General features: G+C 45.5%; 2 protein-coding genes across 3 annotated transcripts; both read left to right on the top strand.

The window, feature by feature from the left end:
* Positions 1-3,123: 3,123 nt before the first annotated feature.
* Positions 3,124-9,733, top strand: LOC783879 (glutathione S-transferase mu 1). 2 transcript variants are annotated; one of them, XM_010803234.4, is made up of 8 exons: positions 3,124-3,279; positions 3,607-3,682; positions 4,112-4,176; positions 4,476-4,557; positions 4,657-4,757; positions 5,857-5,952; positions 6,040-6,150; positions 9,188-9,733. In XM_010803234.4, exons 1-8 carry the CDS (start codon positions 3,169-3,171, stop codon positions 9,275-9,277), a joined length of 732 nt encoding a protein of 243 aa, XP_010801536.1. In that variant the 5' UTR covers positions 3,124-3,168; the 3' UTR covers positions 9,278-9,733. The 2 variants fall into 2 exon arrangements, with proteins under 2 accessions (XP_010801536.1, NP_001073823.1); NM_001080354.2 differs by having other exon boundaries at positions 3,151-3,204.
* An 89-nt stretch (positions 9,734-9,822) lies between these two features.
* Positions 9,823-20,894, top strand: LOC107132300 (glutathione S-transferase Mu 1-like). The gene is made up of 4 exons (XM_015464223.3): positions 9,823-10,374; positions 14,803-14,898; positions 14,986-15,096; positions 20,823-20,894. Exons 2-4 carry the CDS (start codon positions 14,845-14,847, stop codon positions 20,892-20,894), a joined length of 237 nt encoding a protein of 78 aa, XP_015319709.2. The 5' UTR covers positions 9,823-10,374; positions 14,803-14,844.
* Positions 20,895-22,690: the final 1,796 nt, after the last annotated feature.

Here is a 22,690-nt window from a genome sequence, read left to right as displayed (position 1 = left end):
AACTGGATAATCTAGATAAAATAAAAATGTTCCTAGAAACACAAAACACGACAGGACAGAAACACATAGAAATACAATTCCACATGTTATTTATTTTAAATTTAATTCCTGTTTAAATTCTTGAAGCCTTTGTTTATATTTATTTGTTCTTAAAACTATGACATCTGACTCTTTGTGACCCCACGGACTGTAGCCCACCAGGCTCCTCTGTCCATGGAATCCTCCAAGCAAGAATGCTGGAGTGGCAGGCGGATTCTTTACCACTGCACCACCTGTAAAGTCCCCATCTTAAACTATATACTGCTATGACAGAATCTTATAAATTATGGTTTTTACTTTCTATTCAGATTAAAAAATATCCTTTGTATCCTGGGTTACAAAAGTTTATCTAGATAATACTTTAAAAACCTTTAAAAAATTTCTATCAAGTAGAACACAATTTAATACTACTGTTGGTATTTAATGTGTTGATTTGTATTCTGAGGCTGTTTTACATAGAATTTTAAATTTACTCTGGGAGTTCAGAATGTCAGCAGTAGAGCTGGAAGGATGGAGTACAGTGCAGAGTTAGGCAGGATTCTCGACTGGATACCGGACACCATGTGTTCTGACGTCCTGCACAGTGCTCTCTAAAATATTAGAATCTATCAATACTTCCAGTCAAGCGAGAGCGCCTGTAAATCCAGATGTGGCCGCTTTAACACTGAATATCAGCGAGGCAACCACTGGCTGCATCAGGCCCTTCAGCCCCCTCTCCAGTTTCCCGAGTCCCCCTGCCCCCTACTGCCTTCCACACCCGCTGCCCCCATCGGTGGGACCCCTGGGCCTGGAGGCTGAGTCTGAGAGCCTTCTCCGCCAGCCCCCCTCCTCCTCCTGCAGGATTGACGTCTTCCTCCTGACAGGCCGCCTGTGCTTGGGGCCCATCCCTGTGTCCTCAGTTTCTTGTCCCAGCAGGCACGGCCTCTTTCTCCTGCCTTCAGCCTCCCTCTCTCTCAGTGCCCCTCAGAGATTTTGAACACTTAAAAACCTCTTCTATATTTTAAAATCTCTCCTTGTATTTCCTAGCTGAGTTCCAGCCTTTACTACCTAGAATTTTCTTTTTCTTAGTGCTGCTCTATGACAGAATTTCAATGATTTTTGTAAATAAATGACTGACTGACTGAATACTAGCATAACAATTTCTAGTTTAACTGTTATTAACAATTATTAACTGTTAATGAACAATTAACAGTTATTATTAATTGTTTTTAACAATATCTAACAATTATTAACTGTTAACTAACAATTAACAGTTATTATTAACTGTTATTAACAATATCTATTTAACTGTTATTATTCTGTTTAGTGTTTTTAAGAAAGTTATTTTCTCAGTGGAATCCAGTCATGTGTCTTTTCCAAGCTCAAGATGTGTAAAACTCAGAATGACAACCCCTTTATTATATGAAAAATATAACTATTAAGACAGGCAGCACTTTTGTGCGGCCAGAGCCACTATTTCCTCCCTTTGGGCAAAACGACAAGGGAATCTGCCTTTCCCTGATCTGCCTCTTGAGTCTGGACCCAGAGCTGAGCTCTGAAGACTGGCAGGGTGGGAATGGCTAGGGGCATCCACAGAGGGACTGAGCTCTGCCGGTCTCTGATGATACACTTTCCCTGCTCCCCAGTTTAGCAGAGATGTGTAGACTCTGAGTCTGTGATTCAACATGGATTAGAGAAAGTCTGTCTTCTTCAAACCCCCACTCCATACTTTATCTTGGTGGTCTGAAACCTTTATTGAATACTGGGACCTTTCTATCCTTAAAAAGTGTTAGCTAATTTTAAACTGACTTTCCTGTAGAGTTCCAAGCTTGCCTTTTAACTTCTGAAATCGATTTGTTTTTAAAAGGTCTTGTCATCTCTTTTTGTGTATCCATTACTTTGTAGTGTACTTTAAACAAGGGAAAAGGAAATACAGGCCAACCTTGTCCTCTTCTCGTAATTTTGAAATAGCCTTCAATCTTCAAAGAGGAAAGCTGGCAGGTAGGACACTGTTTTTGAGGAGGTTGTATCACAGAGTGACATCAGAGGCCACCTGAGCCACCCTCTCCTACAAGAACCACACCTGGGTCAAGATCAGGGCAGGAATCTGTGGACTGGGACAGCCAAGCTGTGCTGGGCCCACTCTGACTGCAGTCCTGTGTGGTGTCCTCCAGGCTCCTTGCTGGCCTCCCCTACCGGTCCCCCTTGCAGCAGGAGAGGCTCCCAGCTGCTCAAAGAACAGCTCTCCCCTCTTCATTCAGAGCCCTCTGTGACTACCAAAGCCCAGGTCATTGACCCAGTCAAAATGGAGTACATCTAGCTGGTTGTCGGGTTATTTCTGGAGTTGCACCTGGATATCTTCTTTGCTGGACCTGCTTCTGTATTTAGATCCATTATTTAGGCCATAAATCTGCTTGATTAATTTACATTTGATGATTATCACTCTTAGCTACACGACTGAAGGGATGAGTCCCCTCTAGTCCCTGAAAGAAAAGCACTGACAAACTTCTTCCTGCACCTTGTGGGTGTTTCTTGTATCCCATTAATAGTTTGTTCTAGAAGACATGCTGCCGTCAGGAATTATAAAGAGTCGGGGGAGCGTGAGGATTACTTGGAGTACTGATCTTCCTGTGCCAGCGGCTCATTTAGAGTTTCGATTTGAGGGGCACCCACTCTTAGTCTTAACTTGGCAGTTAAGAGCTTCCCAGAGCCCAAGGGAACTCGGTAATCCAGGAGCAAGTCTGAATGATTGTAGGAGGGCAGGGGAGGTGGAAGATTCGTGCTGTCGTTAGGATTCAGGCTTGTTTCCCGAGCGTGCTACCAACTCCTCCGATTTAGCTGAGATCGAACTGGCGACGGGAACCAGGCTGCCCTCAGCGTCCTGGTGTCCAGAGCTCGGCTCCCGAGTTTTGAGGCTGGAGGGGGAAATGGACTATTTCGACTGCCCTGGGCGCAGATGCCTCGTTGAAGAGTCCGGGGTGCCCACCAGAGTGCCAGGAAGCTTCGGAGATTGGGCAATAGTTGGGGGCGGGGCGGAGAGAGGCGATGGGGCGTGGCCTCACTCAGGCCACACCCAGACTTGACCCAGGCACCGGATAAACTTCCAAATCAACGGTGCAGAGCTGGAAATCCGATCCACAGACGCTGACTATGGCGATGACCCTGGGTTACTGGGACATCCGCGGGGTGAGCGGGGGTCCGCTAGGAAGGGTGGGATGGCCGCTGCAGCCTAGCCCCTTCGCATCACCGCCTCCTTCCCAGGTGTGTGTGTGTGTGTGTGTGTGTGTGTGTTCGCACCGCTGTGTGTGTGTGTTCTCACCGCCGCCTCCTTCCCAGGTGTGTGTGTGTGTGTGTGTGTGAGTGTGTGTGTGTGTGTGTGTGTGAGTGTGTGTGTGTGTTCGCACCGCTGTGTATGTGTGTGTTCTCACCGCCGCCTCCTTCCCAGGTGTGTGTGTGTGTGTGCCGGCGCGCGCGCGCTCAGAAGTGGGTGGATAGGGGGAGAGGGTTGGGAGTATGGGAGTGACTGGAACAGTGAAAGTTTTGCAGTCAAGACCTGACATTTGCCCTGTGTCCTGGCATCTCTCTCAGCTAGCCCACGCCATCCGCCTGCTCCTGGAGTACACAGACTCAAACTATGAGGAAAAGAAGTACACGATGGGGGACGGTAATGGCATCCTTGTCATGTCCTGACTTCTGCTCAACTCATGCTGGTTTGGTGCCAAGCATCCCATGTCCTGACCCCTGTTGTTCACGTCTATCGCCTTCCACCAGCTGGAGCAGGGACCTGCCCCTTCCCGAACCCTTTAGGGTGCAGCTGGCCTCCAAGGAAGGCTCTGAGAGTCCGCAGCTGGGTCCTGTATCAGCCATTGGCACAGGCTCCCTTTAGCGCTTACCTAAATCCTTTGTAAGGATTACTCATGTAGTTTCAGGAAATTTCTGTTTGTTTTTCCCCTCAAAGCTCCATGTGAGATTAGTGGTTCAGATTCCAGATCCACCAGTTCAGGGGCATCTTGCCCCTGACTCCTTTGTAGGTCCCCTGGGAAGGAGGGTTGGATTCCTGGGAGGTTGTTTCACTGCATCTTCTTTTTCTCAGCTCCCGACTATGACAGAAGCCAGTGGCTGAATGAAAAATTCAAGCTGGGCCTGGACTTTCCCAATGTAGGTGCAGGGGCTGGGGTGCTGGGAGGGGAAGTGGACAGTGTCTCAATCCATCTCCTTTCCTGGCTTAGAGGTTTCAGGAACAGGTGCCTTCTGCTCCGTCTCTCAGCTTCCTGGTTCTCTCCCCTGCCCTTCAATGATACTCTGTGTCCAGCTCGTCCCTCCATTTTATAGCATATTATCTAGTGCCTACCATGGGGCAGGCTCTGTGAGTGCTAGGTTTCATCTCTGCCCTTCCTCAAGTGACCAGATGCACTGAGCCTGGTGGCCCACCTCACCTGGCCTTGTTGTTCTTCCAGTTGCCCTACTTAATTGATGGAGCTCACAGGCTCACCCAGAGCAAGGCCATCCTTCGCTACATTGCTCGCAAGCACAACATGTGTGAGTGGGGCTGGGGTTGGGGGCAGGGATATAGGTGGCCATGCCCTGGGCTGGGCTGGGAGGGGATACTGAGGGTGAGTCTCTGTTGTGTGGGTACAGGTGGGGAGACGGAGGAGGAGAAGATTCGCGTGGATGTATTGGAGAACCAGACTATGGACACTGCTAATGAATTGGCTATACTCTGCTACAACCCTGAATTTGTGAGTCTCCTCCCGCTGATCTGGGCTGGATGTGCTTTAAAAGGAGACTAGATTAGTTTATCCCTTCTACACAGATCATTTTGTGATTTGATCTCCTTGGAGCTACTGAGCTGGTCTATATGGAGTCCCCTGAGTGATTCTCATAACATAATTCAGGATATAGAAGCTCTGACTCAGTTCTCCCCAATCTAAGGATAGAATCCAGACTCCCCAAGGTGGAAATTCAGTTCCTAGACAGGATATTTACCTTGTTAGTGCAATGCCTCTTCTTCAACATCTCAGGCATAAACCCATTTTGCCCGGTGGGCAGGGCTGGGTCTACATTTACATGGTCAGGATCTGTTAAAGTCCTGACTGTGAGTCCACTCCTGCTGAGTTGGACAGGGTCCTATCTACACTGGTCTTTTTGCCATTTAAACTCCTTGGAAACTACTGATTCACCAAGCTAGTCCCTACAGAGTTCTGAGAGTGACCCTCAGAACTCCCAGTGCATGAAATGCAACCTTGGACTCAGTTCCCATCAATCTTAGGGTAGAGTCCAGCCTCCCAGGGTAGAAATTCACATCCTATATAGGTGTTTATGAGTTCAACCAGTGCCTCCTCCTTGGCATCTCAGGGATCAGGACCTGTGTCCAGTGGGCAGCCCAGGGTCAGACTTTATTCCTTTCCTTCCTTCCTTTCAGCTCCCAATTCTTTCCAACTGTCCAGGCATCCAGACTATTCTGTCTCCCACACTGGAACAAAGGACTTCTTTCGTAGTTATTTTAGTGTTGATCAGCCTGAGGTCTGAGGCCTGAGCTCTGCCAAATCTCACAGAACTGCTGGTCTGACCCCGGGCAGGTGTCTGGAGCTGACTGGTGACAGGGTCAGGGACAGTGTGGTTTTGGCCTTTGCCTTCCCATTACCTCTCACAGATGGGAGGTAGTACCCATAGGAGTCTGATGAACACAGGTGGGTTGAATGGCAGGTGGGTGCCAACCCAGGTTCAGTTGGGGGACATGGCTCCTCACCTGGCAGCTGGGATCAGAATCATCCCCAGGAGGCCTGCTCTGCCAGGGAGTCTGTGTCTGAGGGCAGTGACAGCTGTTTTGTGTCTCAGGAGAAACTAAAGTCTCAATACTTGAAGGAGATCCCTGGAAAGATGAAGCTCTACTCAGAGTTTCTGGGGAGGAGGCCTTGGTTTGCAGGGGACAAGGTAAGTGGGATGGCTTTAGGGGAGGGAGAGCTGTCACTTTCCTGAGGTTCAGAGTTTGGTGCACATTCATGCTTTGTCTTTCTGCAGCTCACCTTTGTGGATTTCCTGGTTTATGATGTTCTTGACATTCACCGCATATTTGAGCCCAAGTGCCTGGATGCATTCCCAAACCTGAAAGACTTCATCTCTCATTTTGAGGTACTCTCCTGATCGTCCTACTATTAATACATCTCTTTTCTCTACACTCTTCTCCCTGCAGCTTTCCTAATTGGAACTGAAACCAAGTATAAGCTAAGCTAAGCTAAGCTAAGCTAAGTCACTTCAGTCGTGTCCGACTCTGTGCGACCCCATAGACGGCAGCCCACCAGGCTCCCCCGTCCCTGAGATTCTGCAGGCAAAAACACTGGAGTGGGTTGCCATTTCCTTCTCCAGTGCATGGAAGTGAAAAGTGAAAGTGAAGTCTCTCAGTCGTGTCCGACCCTCAGTGACCCATGGACTGCAGTCCACCAGGCTTCTCCGTCCATGGGATTTTCCAGGCAAGAGTACTGTGGGATACCATTGCCTTCTCTGAAAACCAAGTATAACTAGCATTTATTGAGAACTTGGTTTATGCCAGGTTTTCTGCTCAGGACTTTACATACATTGTATCAGATTTGATCTTTGCCTTATTTCTACAAGGTAAAGAAGTATCACCTCCATCTTAAAGACAAGGAATAAGCCAAAAGGATGTGTAATTTCTGATGGTCACAGAGCCAGTACAGGCTGTGCTGGGCTCCCAGTTAAAGTGTCTGGATTCTATGGGCAGCAGTCAATGGCTCTCCGTTTCCTGTGTGGAAGAGAAAAGCTCAGGTCCTTTTGTTGTCTGGGCTCAGAGCTCTGGAAAGTGTGGAGGAAGCAGAAATCTCAGGAGTTTGGATGTGGCTGGCATTAGTTGAGTTGAGGCACAGTAAGAGTGATCTTAGGTGTCAAAGACATAATGTTTTTTCCTGATCACCCAAGGGCCCTGCGGCTTATTGGCTCCCTCTCTGGGGTTGTACCGAGATTTCCAAGAATGTAATTCGTTCTGGGATTTTCTTCCATAGGTAGACGCCTTCTTGGGAAGATCTTATCTTGTCTCTATAGTAGGCAGTTTCCTTCCCTCTCTTTCCTTCTTCCAGTTACTCATAATCCTGTCTCAGAGACAGGATGGCCCATTCATTTTAAGTCACATTCACCGATCTGACCGTCTTCTGTATGAGGCACTGTGTCAGGCACAGGAGGGATACAGAAGTCACACAATCCTGGAGTCCTAACTCTGGGGCTCAGTGCAGCTGGAGAACTTCAGGAACCCTGAAGCTGTGTGGTATGGGTGGAACGTCCTTGGTTCTGAAGGAGCACAGCCTGACCTCACCTCCCAGCTCATCGTCACCCTCAGTCAACTATTAATAATTGGAGAGCAACAAAGAGTTGAGATGAGTGCCTGGGAAGGAGGATGGGGACAGATGTGGACTGCAGTGTGTGGCCTGTGGGCCCTGGGCTGTGGGGTACAGTCAGCCCTAGGTCTGGAACTCCTGGGAACTCTGGGTCTTGAGAAGATGGTGCACAGGTACATCTGAGTGTCTCACTGCCTGGGTGGCTGTAGCAGGACTGGGGATGAGGTAGGTCGGGGCCCAGTGAGAGTGGGCTCAGGTCCCAGCCAGGAGTTGGATTCTGTCCTTTAAGTGGAATAATTAGAGCCTGGTCTTGCTGCTTCTCACCCTCCTATCACCTTTCTTCTGGGTTTTGCTGAGTCATTGGGTGAGATCTGGTGTCTTCTGCAAGCTGCTCATGTACTTTCTGAGGCTCTTTGTTGTGCTAGGGGTCCCTCTGTGGGCAAAGCCTGGAGTCTGCCTCTTCAAAAGAACCAGGTTTGTGTGCAGGAGGAAAGACAAGCCCTCCTGTGGGGAAATGGAGGAAGGGAGTGCTTTGCCAAGAGCACAGAGTTCGAGAGAGAGCCAGCTGTGTTCCATGCTATCACTTTCTAGTGGCTTGAACGTGAGGAAGGTACTTAACCTCTGTGATCCCGTTTCCCCCCAGATAAGGACACACTAACCACTCTTAGGTTACTTCTGTGGAGGTTCTCAGTTGTCACATATACCTCAGAATTCCTGTAGTTCTCCAGCTGCACTGAGCCCCAGAGGCCGGGCGCCAGGATTGTGTGACTTCTGCATCCCCTCTGGGCCTGATACAGTGACTCATACAGGGGAGAGGCTCAGATCAGTGAATGTAACTTAAAATGAATATACGATCCTGTCTCTGAGACAGAATCATGAGTAACTGGAAGAAGGAAAGAGAGGGAAGGAAATTGCCCACTATAGAGACTTCAAGGTACAACCCTCCCTGATGTACTGAGGGTCTCAGCATTTTTTGGCAAGAAAGTTTCAGGTTTGTTTGTTTGTTTGTTTGGCCGAGATGTGCAGCATGTGGGATCTTAGATTCCAGAGCAGGGATCAAACCCAGCCCCTGGCAGTGAAAGCATGGAGTCCTAACTAACCACTGGACTGCCAGAGAATTAATGCCCAGCAATAAAGGATGTTTAAATTAAGATAAATATATATTTATATTTTAGGTATAATGCTATTGAACATTTTACAGGCTACAGTATACTATAAACAACTTTTACATGCCCTGAGAAACCAAAAAAGCTATGACTCGCTTCACTGTATTGTGGGCATCTAGACCCAAACCCTCAATACATCAGGAGTTTGATTTTTTTGCCACAGTAACATCAAAGATCCCTGATCACAGATCAACATAACAAACATAATCATAATGAAAAAGTAGAAATATTGGGAAAATCACCAAAGATGACACAGAGACAGAAAGTGAGCAGATGTGGTTGGAAAAATGGCATCGGTTGACTTGCTTAATGATGGTTGGCACAAAGCTTCAGGTTGTAAAATACACAAAACGTGTGAATCACAGTAATTTGAAGTGGACTGGAATGAGGGATGGCTGTGTTTTCTCATCTCTGGGTATATACAGCAGCTAACACAGCCTGTTCTCCATGTGTGGCAGGTCTTAGTAAGATACCACATTAGTCACAGGAAACTGAAGAGGTAACTTATCAGAACTGGGGACCCTAGGAAGATAGATTTTTGCTGATTGCTTCACTCCACAAGGAAGGGTTGGACCAGGGTTCCAACTCAAAGTCTGGAGTGGAATTGCATGAGCCCCAGTGGGGCAGCAGACCTGACCTTCTTTTTTCCACCCTCAGGGCCTGAAGAGGATCTCTGCCTACATGAAGTCCAGCCGCTTCCTCCCACACCCTGTATATTCAAAGATGGCTGTGTGGGGCAACAAGTAGTGCTCTGGATGGCAGGAGATGGAGCGAGGAGCCAGTGCTGTGTGTGGAGAACAGCTGGAGCTTCCTGCACCCCAGAACCAGATGTCTTGTTTTCTCCTTCTTTCTTTCCATTTGTCGCACTTAGGTCTTATTTGGCCCCAACTCTTTCCCAACCTCATTCATCCAGGATCTTTAAGCTCTATAGCACCCCACTCTTCTTCAGTGAAGTCACCCCCTGACATTATGCTTTCTGCTCTAAAGCCAACCAGATCATCCTTCCTTTCCATGTTGCTGTTTTTTTTTTTTTTTTTTTTTCTCCCCTGCTATGAGTAGCCTGACCAGATCCCTGGCTTGGAGAGCTCAAGCCTGAGCCCCCAGCACTGCCCTGAAGACCAGGACAGGCCTAGTGTGCAGGCCTTGCTCTCCCAGTGTGGGCCCTGCCCAGCCCTGCTGATCACCAATAAAGCCTTAACCACACCTGCTATGTCTTATCTTTTTTCCTCCTGACCATCTGAACTGTCTAACTGGCCCTGCTGCTTCCTAGGGATGGAGTGGTGACACTGGCAGTGTCTGGGTCCATGGGGATCCTGTCTGGTAGTAAGATGTTCTGAGACTTCTTGTTCCCATTTCTGAGGCCCTCAGAGCAGGAGTCCTCAGAGGGCTCCTTCTACTAATAGAAGGGAGGCCTCTTCCTGAGCCTCCATCTCTCATCCATTTCTCCTCCTTGTTAAGAGCTCAGGTGCTCTCTGTTGGCTGCTGTGGCTGTTATTCAGGACTGTCTTTCTGGGTTACTTCCTCATTTTCTTAGCTACCTGCGAGGTAAATTTCTTTAGTCCTCACATATCTGAAGATGTGTTGCTAGTGTACACTAAAGTAATGTTTTTGTTGGTTATACAATTCTAGGATAAGGACCTTCAGGCCTCTGATGCAATTAGACACAGCTAGAATTAAGCCTTGTTCACGGGATGGGTGATGCCAGTCTCTCTTGAATATCTGATGGATACATATATTTTTTAACTTAAGGCACTTGCTTTTCAGTTCTTGCCCATGTGAGGTATCCGAGTCCAGAGTCTATATAGAGATCTTGGGGCTGTTGTGTTTTCACGTCACATCCTTCTGTGAGTATACTAAGTTTCCTGGTCTCCTTTTTATCAGGCACCATTCATCACTGCTTTGCATCCTCTGGAAGTAATTTCAAATCACACTGTCCAGTGGTCTGCTTAAGAGAAAGTTTCTAGGACCTCAGGAGTTCCCAGACCATGCTACCATAAATAGTTGTTTATTTTGGGGTCTAGTATTCAGTCAAGGCTCAGTTGGGAGAAAATATTACAAATCACAAAGGACCTTTATCCAAAAATATTTAGCTAAAAATATAACCAATGAAAAAAAAGGCCTAAGTGGCTTTTTGGCCGCATCATGTGGCTTGTAGGATCTCAGTTTCCCAACCAGAGGTTGAACCCAGGCCCTGGCATTGAAAGCCCAGAATCCTAAACACTAGGCCACCAGGCAACTCCAAGGCCCAAGTCTTGATTGGGTATTACAAAAGAGAATATTCCAAAGGCCAGTCAGTATATGAAAAGGTGCCCAACAATATTGGATTTGGGGAAGTTATGAACACAGTTAATCCAATTATATACTCACAGAAGCTAAAATGAAAAGGACCAACAATTGTTCACAAATATGTGCAGTAACTGGAACCATCAGTCACTGCTGGTGGAACAACCACTTTGGAAACCAACAGCACTTCCTGGAACTAAACATAACATCTACCCTATGCCCCTGGAATGCCATGCCTTGTTATATACTAATGGGGATGTGTGCTTATGTCTTCAACAGACATGTACCATAGTGTTCAAAGCGGCTTTATATGAAAGAGCCAAGAACTGGCAACTTTCCAATGTCTGGCAATGCAAGAGTGGACCAATAAGCTGTGATATGTTATATAAGTCCATCATCAGATCAGATCAGATCAGTCGCTCAGTCGTGTCCTACTCTTTGCGACCCCATGAATCGCAGCACGCCAGGCCTCCTTGTTCATCACCAACTCCTGGAGTTCACTCAGACTCATGTCCATTGAGTCAGTGATGCCATCCAGCCATCTCATCCTCTGTCGTCCCCTTCTCCTCTTGCTCCCAAATCCCTCCCAGCATCAGAGTCTTTTCCAATGAGTCAACTCTTCGCATGAAGTGGCCAAAGTACTGGAGTTTCAGCTTTAGCATCATTCCTTCCAAAGAAATCCCAGGGCTGATCTCCTTTAGAATGGACTGGTTGGATCTGCTACAAATTCATTATTCATATGATGGAGTATTACACGATATATATACATATGATGAAAATATTATGAAGGGCTACTGCTACACACAATAACATGGATGACTCTCAGAGACACAATGTGGACAACAGGATGTAGACACCAAATGCACTTACCACATCCTTCTATTTACATGATTATTAGTAGGCAAAATAAGTCCAGGGTAACAGAGGTCAGCTGAATGGTGAGCTTGTCTTTGTTGAAGAGATTGTGTGGGGCTGGAAATGTTCTCTATCTTGACCCAGGTGGTGATTCCATAAAAATATACATATCTAAAAACCCATTGAGTTGTCCACTTAAGATGGTGCACCTTACTGCTTGTGACGGACATAGACATGGTCTCATTGTTATATTGCTTATGTTTTTCTTTATCATCAGTCTTCCCTGTAGGATATAAATACCATGAAAGCAGGCATTTCTGTCTCTTCTTGTTCCTGGTCTTACAGGTGTTTTTATACAACCAGAACAGCACCTGGAAGATACTGGGTGTTCAATGAAGAGTTATTAAGCTAGTTGTATTTAATATTAGGGGGATCACTTCAAGTACTCACTTGATTTTTACTTGTGCCTACTTCTTTGGGTACATGTAATTTGTGTGTACATACATTTTTAGGTTCTGCTCTTTTTTCTCTTAAGGTTTCCCTTAAAAATCTATACCTATTAGCCATACATTTGTGCACATTCTACTAAATAGTTCCTGGATCCAGTAGATAAAGTGTAATTTGCCTAGTCAGTCACTCATTACTGGGCAATGTGGGGTTTTCTATTTTTTACTTTTCCTTACGATAGTGTCATCTTAAACTGATGTTTTCCTCTGGTTTGTGGCCTTTATTTGGTAGATCCCCTAGCAGATACTAGAAGGCAAAACGTGAGAATGGTTTTAAGCTTTAATAGCAGACTATTTTATTGCTCTGTAGAGAGAGTAACTTACTTGATGGTGCCCCCAGCAAGGCACGTGGGCCTCTTTTTCCTGTTCCTTAGGCACTTGGGGTGTCACAATTTCATTGTATGCTAATTTTATGGGCTCATTATCTACCCTGCTGTTTCCGACCTTTACATTTTTCCAATTGTTTATTGGCTGTGCATGTTTCCACTTGCTGAATAAATCCCAGTCTATAAATCTCCCTGTGTCCTATGCTCGCCCCATTACTCATTTAATTCTGGATCACAGTTAAAAGGTGAAGTGATGGTAGTCACAACCTTTTTTTAATGGGCAAAGTGGAACTCATTGTGGTTCTATTCTAGCTTATTATCTAGAGCAAATGAACACACACATTGAATATGATAATAAATATGTTTTTAAAGCAAAACATAAGAGCTAAAGCAATCTGTTTTTACAGGACTTATGAATTAGAGGGGACTGGCTGAGACGCCTTATAAAAGAACTTTAAGTAGGTTTGGAGAGAAGAGATCCTCTTTTCCACTGGTCAATCTCCTTGACATTGTCATTATTTTAAGGACTTTAAAGGGCAAGTCGTGTCAGTCTGCGTGTTTTGCCAATTTGATGTATATGAGTGTCTCTGGAAGGCCTTGAGTGATGGGCCAGCAGTGGTAATTGAGATACACTGTGGTCCTGTCCATCACCAATATCCTTGTGTGGCAGTCACTAGATGCTTACATATTCAACTTTCGATCACCCTACAAGGGTGATAAAAACAGTTCTCAGTCTAGACACTGAGTTTGCAGTGACGTGTTGCAAATTTCTGTACAATCTTCTCAGTCATGTGGGGTTTTTATTATTATTATTTTGTTTTTCAAATTTCTTTTCCTGTTTCTCAGTGCCAGGGAGGTTTCCAGCTGTGATTCTAGAGGCACGGCCAGCCAACCCAGCCCTTCACCTCTGGTGTAATGGGGTTGCTCCACCTCTGTTTCAGGGCCACCCCACTGGCCCAGGGCTGGAGGATGGCCTTTAGACTGTCACAGGAGCTGTGGACCCCAGTGCCTGGCTGTGGGGAGCGTGGCCGTCCAGTCTTCTCCTGAGCACACCACTGCTTTTCAGACACAGGTGTCCTGGTGACCGCCTGACCCAGCTCCTCCAGTCTAAGTGGGCACCTAAGCAGGGCTGTGCTGTGACAGCCGCACCAAAGACCTCCCCCAAACTTGCCCCTCGGTGGACACGGTTTAACAATCCATTCAGTTCTTCCCGGTGTAGGTTTGAAATTTTTCTTCTTAGCATTGTTTCTTATTTTCCATATTTTTCACCTTGAACTTAGTTTCTTTTCTAAAATCCTGCAGCCCTAGTTTGTCGCATTTCTTTATTCAAAGTAATATAAGTAGGCAATTTTCTTTTCTGATATCCCACTTGGCAGATTCTTGTTAATGTTTATTTTCATTTTCTTATTTTCAAGTGAAAAATATATTCCTTTGTTTGGCATATTCTAAGCTTACACAGACAACATTTAACAATCTTTAAAAAATTAACATAAATTAGGACACATTGGCACGACTGAGCGACTTCCCTTTCACTTTTCACTTTGATGCATTGGAGAAGGAAATGGCAACCCACTCCAGTGTTCTTGCCTGGAGAATCCCAGGGGCGGGGGAGCCTGGTGGGCTGCCGTCTATGCGGTCGCAAAGAGTTGGACACGACTGAAGCGACTTAGCAGCAGGACACATTTAAATCTTACTGTTTGTATTTATTTATACGACATAATTTAGTATTCTGAGGTTATTCCACATAGAATTTCTGTTAATTCACTAGAGAGTTCAGAGTGTCTGTCAGCACTAGAGTTGGAGGGAATTATGGAAGGCCATGCAGGAGATCAGAGGCTGGACTTCTTGACTGGATACTGGGCACTATATGTTCTGATGTCCTGCACCGTGTTCTCTAAAATATTAGAACTCGTCAACGTTTTATAAGCAAGAGAGAGCACGTGTGAATCCAGAAGATGCGGCTGCATTGACTCTGAATATCAGCGAGGCAACCACTGGCTGCGTCACACCCTGCATCACTCTCCAGTTTGAGACACCCAGGGCAGGTGTCTGGAGCTGAGTTAGGTTAGGAACAGTGTGGTTTTTGCCCTTTGCCTTCCCATTGCCTCTCACACATGGGCGGTGGTACCCATAGGAGTCTAGTGAACACAGGTGGGTTGAATTGCAGCCCGGGCACCGACCCAGGTTCAGGCGGAAAACATCGCTGCTCACCTGGCAGCTGGGTTCAGACGCAGCCCCAGGAGGCCTGCTCTCTGCCAGGGAGTCAGTGTCTGAGGGCAGTGACAGCTGTGTTTCCCTTCAGGAGAAAATGAAACCTGCATAATTGGAGGGAATCCCTCTGAAGATGAAGCTTTTATCCCAACTTCTGGGGAAAAGGCATTGGTTTTCAGGAGAGAAGGTAAGTGCAGGGGCAGATTTGAGAGCCAGGAGTTCATTTTGCCCAGGTTCAGAGTTTAAAGCCCATTCTTGCTTTGCCTTTCTGCAGCTCACCTATGTGGATTTATCTGCTTATGACATCGTTGACCTGCACCACAGATTGGAACCCAAGTGCCTGTATGAATTCACAAACCTAAAAGATTTCCTCAACCGCTTTGAAGTAATTCTCCTGGTCTTCTCACTATTTATATCTCTTCTGTCTTCTCCATGATACTTTCTTAGTCTCAGGGCTAAAAATTAAGACTACCTACCATTTATCAATGATTGATTTATACCAGGATATCTGCTGAACATCGTACATATATTGTGTTTCATCTTTGCAGCATTTCTACGTGGTAGAAGAATTATCACCTCCATCTTTTTAAATTAATTATTTTAATTGGAGGATAATTTATTTACAATATTGTGGTGGTTATTGCCATACATTGACATGAATCACCCATGGGTGCACATTATCACCTCTGTCTTATAGTAAGGAATTAAGTTGAAAGGACAGTAATTGCTGAAGATCACAGACAGCCTGTGCTGGGCTCCCAGTGAGAGCATCTGGCTTCTGTGTGCAACAGTCAGTGGTTCTCTGTTTCTTGTACTGAAAAGAAAAGCTCAGGTCCTTTCCTTGTCTGAGTTCACAGCCCTGGACAGTATGGAGGAAGCAGAACTTTCAAGAGATGGTATGCAGCTGTGAGTGATATAATGAGACACAGAAGGATTGATATCAAGTACCAAAGACGGACACAATTTTTTCTCCTGGTTCCTGGGGAGCTTAGCAGCAATCATATCCCTGCCTGGGGTTGTATTATGATTCCTAGGACTAACTGGGGGCTTCCTTGGGGGCTCAGTAGTAAAGAATCTGCCTGCAATGCAGACCCAGATTTGATCCCTGGGTTGAGGGGGATCTCCTGGAGGAGGGCATGACAACCCACTCCAGTATTTTTGCCTAGAGAATCCCATGGACAGAGGAGCCTGGTGGCTGCAGTCCATGGGGTTGTACAGAGTCAGACACGACAGAAACGTCTAAGCAGCAGCCCCAGGACTAATTGACGCTGACATTTGAAAACACAGGTAGATACCCATGTGGAAGTATTTTTCTTGACACCTCTTATGGTGATCACTACTCTTCCCTTTCTGTCTTCCTTTCCTTCTTCCTTCCAGTTACCCCAGATTCTGTCTCAGAGATGTGATAGTACATGATTTTAAGTCACATTCACTGATCTGACCCTCTCCTGTGCATGAGGCACTGAATCAGGCACAGGGAGTCCTGGTGCCCAACCTCTGGGGCTCAGCGTAGCTGGAGAACTATAAGAACCCCAAGCTGTGTGGTGTGGGTGGAGCCACCTTGGTTCTGGAAGAGCACAGCTTGATCTCATTTCCCAACTCACCACTGGTACCCTCAGTCAACTAACTAGAGAGCGACAAAGTCTGCTTTATGTAAGGTTTGCGAATTTGAAGCTCTAGTCCAAAAGATTTTCAGCCTACAGTCTGCTTTCTATTCCCCTTCTCCATCATGGAATCTCCTTTCTCAGCTAGTTCTCATCAGTTCTGGTTCGGTCCAAGCTGATCCGCCTTGGGGATCATTCAAGAGTCATCTGGATCATCACCCAGACGACTGCCTGGAAGTGAGTTGGAGACAGATGTGGGCTGCAGTGTGTGGCCTCTGGGGCCTGGACTGTTGGATACAGGCAGCCCCAGGATCTTTGGATCCTTGAAACTCTAGGGGCCCAGTGAGACTAAGCTCAAGTCTCAGGCCAGGCAGTTGGACTTTGTCCTTTAAGAGAAATAATTAGAATCTGGTACTGAGCTTTATACTTTTCTATCAGCTTTCATCCAGGTTTGCTGAGTCATTGGGTACAGTGGTCTCTTCTGCAAGTTGTTTATGTATTTCTGAGCCTCTTTGTGGTGCTAGGGGGCCCCCTGTGGGCAAAGCCTGGAGCCTGTCTCTGATAAAAGATGTTTATAGTATATTGTAATCTTTAAAAAAAATTTTTTTTTTCTAATTTATTTATTTTTGGCTGTGCCTGGTCTTCACGGCTGGGCTGGCTTTTCTCTAGTTGTGGCAAGCAGGGGCTACTCTCTAGTTGCATTGGGCAGACTTCTCACCGCAGTGGCTTCTCTTATTGCTGAGCACGGGCTCTAGGAACGCAGCTTCAGTAGTTTAGCATGTGGGCTCAGCAGTTGTGGCTCCTGGGCTTTAGAGCACAGGCTCAATAGTTGTGGCGCCTGGGCTTGGTTGCTGCATGGCATATGCGATCTTCCTGGATCAGAGATGAAACTTGTGTTTTTTTGCATTGGCAGGCAGATTCTTTATCATTGAACCACCAGGGAAGCCCCTGCTGTAATCTACAAAGTGTGCAATAGCATTCAGTTCAGTTCAGTTCAGCTGCTCAGTTGTGTCCGATTCTTTGCGACCCCATGAATCGCAGCATGCCAGGCCTCCCTGTCCATCACCAACTCCCAGAGTTCACCCAGACTCACGTCCATCGAGTCAGTGATGCCATCCAGCCATCTCATCCTCTGTCATCCCCTTCTCCTCCTGCCCCCAATCCCTCCCAGCATCAGAGTCTTTTCCAATGAGTCAACTCTTCGCATGAAGTGGCCAAAGTACTGGAGTTTCAGCTTTAGCATCATTCCTTCCAAAGAAATCCCAGGGCTGATCTCCTTCAGAATGGACTGGTTGGATCTCCTTGCAGTCCAAGGGACTCTCAAGGGTCTTCTCCAACACCACAGTTCAAAAGCATCAATTCTTCGGCACTCAGCCTTCTTCACAGTCCAACTCTCACATCCATACATGACCACAGGAAAAACCATAGCCTTGACTATGTCTACAAAAAGAATGTATTTTACCTTAATTTAAAATAGTTTATTGCTAAGAAATGCTAACCACCATCTGAGCATTCAGGGAATTGTAGTGTTTTTGCAATTGTTGTTGTTTAGTCACTAATTCAAGTCCGACTCTTTGTAACCCCATTGGCTGCAGCACACCAGTCTTCTCTGTCCTTTACTATCTCCTGAAGTTTGCTCAATCTTGTGTCCATTGAGTCAATGATGCCATCCAACCAACTCATCCTCTGTTGCCTCTGTTGCCCTCAATCTTTCCCAGCATCAGTCTTTTCCAGTGAGTCACCTCTTCACATCAGGTGGCCAAAGTATTGTACCTTCAGCATCCGTCCTTCCAATGAATATTCAGGGTTAATTTCCTTAAGGATTGACTGGTTTGATCTCTTTGCTGTCCAAAGGACTCTCAAGAGTCTTCTCCAGCACCACAATTTGAAAGCATCCATTCTTCAGTGCTCAGTCTTCTTTAGGGTCCAACTCTCACATCCATACATGACTACAGGGAAAACCGTAGCTTTGACTATAGCGACATTTGTCAGCAAAGTGATGTCTCTGCTTTTTAATATGCTGTCTAGGTTTGTCATAACTTTCCTTCCAAGGAGCAAGCATCTTTTAATTTCATGGCTGCAGTCACCATCTACAGTAATTTTGGAGCCAAAGAAAAGAAAATCTGTCACTGCTTCCACTTTTTTCCCTCCTATTTGCCATGAAGTGATGGGACCAGATGCCATGATCTTAGTTTTTTGAATGTTGAGTTTTGCAATAGTAAGATCAAATGATCACAGACCACCTTAACAAATGTAATGATTATGAAAAATTTGAAAATGGTGCTATAATTACCAAAGTGTGACAGAGACATTTAGTGACCTTTAGTGAGCAAATAAATGCTCTTGGAATAAATATTGGTGATATACTTACTTGATGCAAGGTTGACACCAACCTTAGTTTGTAAAATAAACAATACCTGGGATGCACAATTAAGTGAAGTGTGATAGAACCAGAGATGCCTATACATCACCCTCTCTGGTGGATATCCTCAGAGTGGAGTCTCCGTGTGTGGTAGGTCTTAGTAAGATAGCACATTAGTTAGAGGAAACTGAAGGGGTTGAGTTCTGACCACTAGGGATTGCAGGAAGACTGTGCCTTCTGTAACACTTGCCCCCACAAGGAGGGGCTGTACTGGGCTTACCAACTTGGGTATCTGACATGGAGCTGCTGAAGCCCCAGTGGGGCAGCTGATCATGATCCGACTTCCTTTTTCTCATCCTTATGGTCTCGAGAGGATTTCTGCCTACATGAAGGAGCCAGCGCCATGCTTGCTGCACCAGGGCCCTGGAGAACAGCTGGAGCTTCCTACACCCCAGGACCAGATGTCTTATTTTCTCCGTCTTTCTTTCTGTTCGTCCCCACTCAGGCCCTATTTTGCCCCAACTCTTTCCAATCCCATTCATTTAGGATCTCTAAGCTCTACAATACCCCATTTTTCTTCAGAGAAGTCATCCCCTGATGTTATCATTTCTGCTCTAAAGCCAACCAGATCATCCTTCCTTTCCATGTTTTTTTTTTTTTTTTTTCCTGCTGTGAGTAGCCTGACCAGATCCCTGGCTTGGAGAGCTCAAGCCTGAGCCCCCAGCACTGCCCTGAAGACCAGAATAGGCCTAGTGTGCAGGCCTTGCTCTCCCAGCGTGGGCCCTGCCCAGCATTGCCAATCACCAATTAAGCTTTAACCACACCTGCTATGTCTTATCTTTTTTCCTCCTGACCATCTGAATTGTCCAACTGGCCCTGCTGCTTCCTAGGGATAGAGTGGTGACACTGGCAGTGGCTGGGTGCATGGGGATCCTGTCTGGTAGTAAGATGTTCTGAGACTTCTTGTTCCCATTTCTGAGGCCCTCAGAGCAGGAGTCCTCAGAGGGCTCCTTCTACTAATAGAAGGGAAGCCTCTTCCTGAGCCTCCATCTCTCATCCATCCCTCCTCCTTATTAAGAGCTCATGGCTTTGTAGAGCTGTGTGTCTTAGCAGGGCTCAGAGTGGTGGGAATGCCTAGTGGAGAGAACAGGATTCGTTTCCCTTTATAGTGCCTGGCTTTATCACATCTGGAATGTGTCTAGGGTCCCATCTCCACTCTTTTCTCAGCTGCCTTCAAGGCGCCTTCTGTTGGCTGCCACACAGCTATTATTCAGGACCTTCTTTCTTGGTTTGCTTCCTCATTTTCTTGGCTCCCTAGGAGATACATTTCTTTAGTCCTTGCATATCTGCAGATGTATTGCTAGTGTACATTAAACCAACATTTTGGTTGGGTATAGAAGTCTAAGACGAAGATCTTCAAGCCTCTGATGAAATTAGTCAGAGCTTCTAGAATTCAGCGTTGTTCATAGGAGGGTGATGGCACTCTTCCCTGAATCTCTGGTGGATGGCTCTTAATGTTGGTGACTCTACTTTTAGTATATGTGCTTCTGAAGCAACCACAATATCCATAACCCTAAAGACGTGGCTGTATTAATTAAACCAATAACTTAAACTGGTTTTCATTCATTAAATATTAAATATAGTTTTAAAATTGGGGACAAGTTTCTGTTACATTTAGAAATATTTAATTTGTAAACACTTTTAAGTCAATTAAATAGAATTCTTTTATTAATTAATTTTAATAATGCTATTCTGAGGGAAAAGCATATCATATTTATAATGTGCACAGACAAGCATACATCTAGATAGACACAGAGATCTCACAGTTTTATTTTAAAACTTAGTTATGGGGATTTCCTGGTGGTCCGGTGACTAAGATTACATGCTCCCAATGCAGGGAGCCCAGTTTTGATCCCTGGTCAGGGAACTAGATCCCACATGCCACAACTAAGAGGTCACATGCTACAATTAAGCCCTCACACAGCCAAATAAATAAATGAAATATTTTTTAAAAGTAAAAAAAAAAATGCTTAGTCATGAATCAAGTATTGTAAATTCACTAATTTATAAGCTGGAATAATTCATTTACACCTTGAATTTAAAGAAAGACCTATAACTCTTTCCCCTTTTTTTCTTCATTTTTAGGTTCTACCGATGGACCCAAGGCTGCTGTTTCAGGCAATACGGACTGTGTTTACAGGTCTCAGGACTTGGTAAGAATTATAATCACAAGCTTTCTCCTGGGAGCACTTCTGTTCCCTCAAGTTCGGAATCTGTAAATGTTTTTCTCTAATTTCAGAAACAAAAAACCAGTTTGGGAATGATGAAAGAACCCTATCCTGGCCAATTTGGGGCAAGATAAGGACTTTCAGGTATTGGCTGTGTACCAATTGTACACAAAGCCAGCTGGAGTTCTAGCGGGCAGCTGCCAGCCCCGGAGCTGATAGACTTTCAGTTCAGTCACTCAGTCGTGTCCAACTCTTTTCGACCCCATGGACTGTAGCACGCCAGGCCTCCCTGTCCATCACCAACTCCTGGAGCTTACTCAAATTCAGGTCCATCAAGTCGGTGATGCCATCCAACCATTTCATCCTCTGTTGTCCCCTTTTCCTCCCGTATTTAATCTTTCCCAACATCAGAGTCTTTTCAGATGAGTCAGTTCTTCCCATCAGGTGGCCAAAGTATTGGAGTTTCAGCTTCAGCGTCAGTCCTCCCATGAATATTCAGGACTGATTTCCTTTAGGATTGTTGGTTGGATCTCCTTGCAGTCCAAGGGACTCTCAAGAGTCTTCTCCAACACCACAGTTCAAAAGCATCAGTTCTTTGGCACTAAGCTTTCTTTAGTCCAACTCTCACATCCATACATGACTACTGGAAAAACCATAGATTTGACTAGACGGACCTTTGTTGGAAAAGTGATATCTCTGCTTCTTAATATGCTGTCTAGGTTAGTCATAGCTTTTCTTCCAAGGGGAAAGCGCCTTTTAATTTCATGGCTGCAGTCACCATCTGCAGTGATTTTGGAGCCCATAAAAATAAAGTCTCTCACCGTTTCCATTGCTTCCCCATCTATTTGCCATGAAGTGATGGGACCAGATGTTGTGATCTTAGTTTTCTGAATATTGAGCTTTAAGCCAACTTTTTCACTCTCCTCTTTCACTTTCATTGAGGCATTTTAGTTCTTTCTGCCATAAGGGTGGTGTCATCTGCATATCTGAGGTTATTGATATTTCTCCTGGCAAGCTTGATTCCAGCTTGTGCTTCATCCAGCCCAGCATTTCGCATGATGTACTCTGCATATAAGTTAAATAAGCAGGGTGACAATATACAACCTTGACGTACTCCTTTCCCAATTTGGAACCAGTCTGTTCCATGTCCAGTTCTAACTGTTGCTTCCTGACCTGCATACAGATTTCTTAGGAGGCAGGTAAGATGGTCTGGTATTCCCATCTCTTTCAGAATTTTCCACAGTTTATTGTGATCCACACAGTCAAAGGTTTTGGTGTAGTCAATACAGCAGAAATAGATGTTTTTCTGGAACTCACTTGCTTTTTCGATGATCCAACGGATGTTGGCAATTTAATCTCTGGTTCCTCTGCCTTTTCTAAATCCAGCTTGAACATCTGGAAGTTCCTGGTTCATGTACTGTTGAAGCCTGGCTTGGAGAATTTTGAGTATTACTTTGCTAGTGTGTAAGATGAGTACAATTGTGTGATAGTTTGAGCATTCTTTGGCATTACCTTTCTTTTGGATTGGAATTAAAACTGACCTTTTCCAGTCCTGTGGCCACTGCTGTTTTCCAAATTTGTTGGCATATTGAGTGCAACACTTTCACAGCATCATCTTTCAGGATTTGAAATAGCTCAACTGGAATTCCATCACGTCCACTAGCTTTGTTTGTAGTGATGCTTCCTTAGGCCCACTTGACTTTGTATTCCAGGATGTCTGGCTCTAGGTGACCATACTATTGTGATTATCTGGGTCATGAAGATCTTTTTTGTATAGTTCTTCTG

This window comes from Bos taurus, chromosome 3 (assembly GCF_002263795.3).
Source record: "Bos taurus isolate L1 Dominette 01449 registration number 42190680 breed Hereford chromosome 3, ARS-UCD2.0, whole genome shotgun sequence".
Classification (NCBI taxonomy): domain Eukaryota; kingdom Metazoa; phylum Chordata; class Mammalia; order Artiodactyla; family Bovidae; genus Bos; species Bos taurus.
Note: the sequence above shows the minus strand (reverse complement) of the source record. Positions and strands in the feature narration are given on the sequence as shown.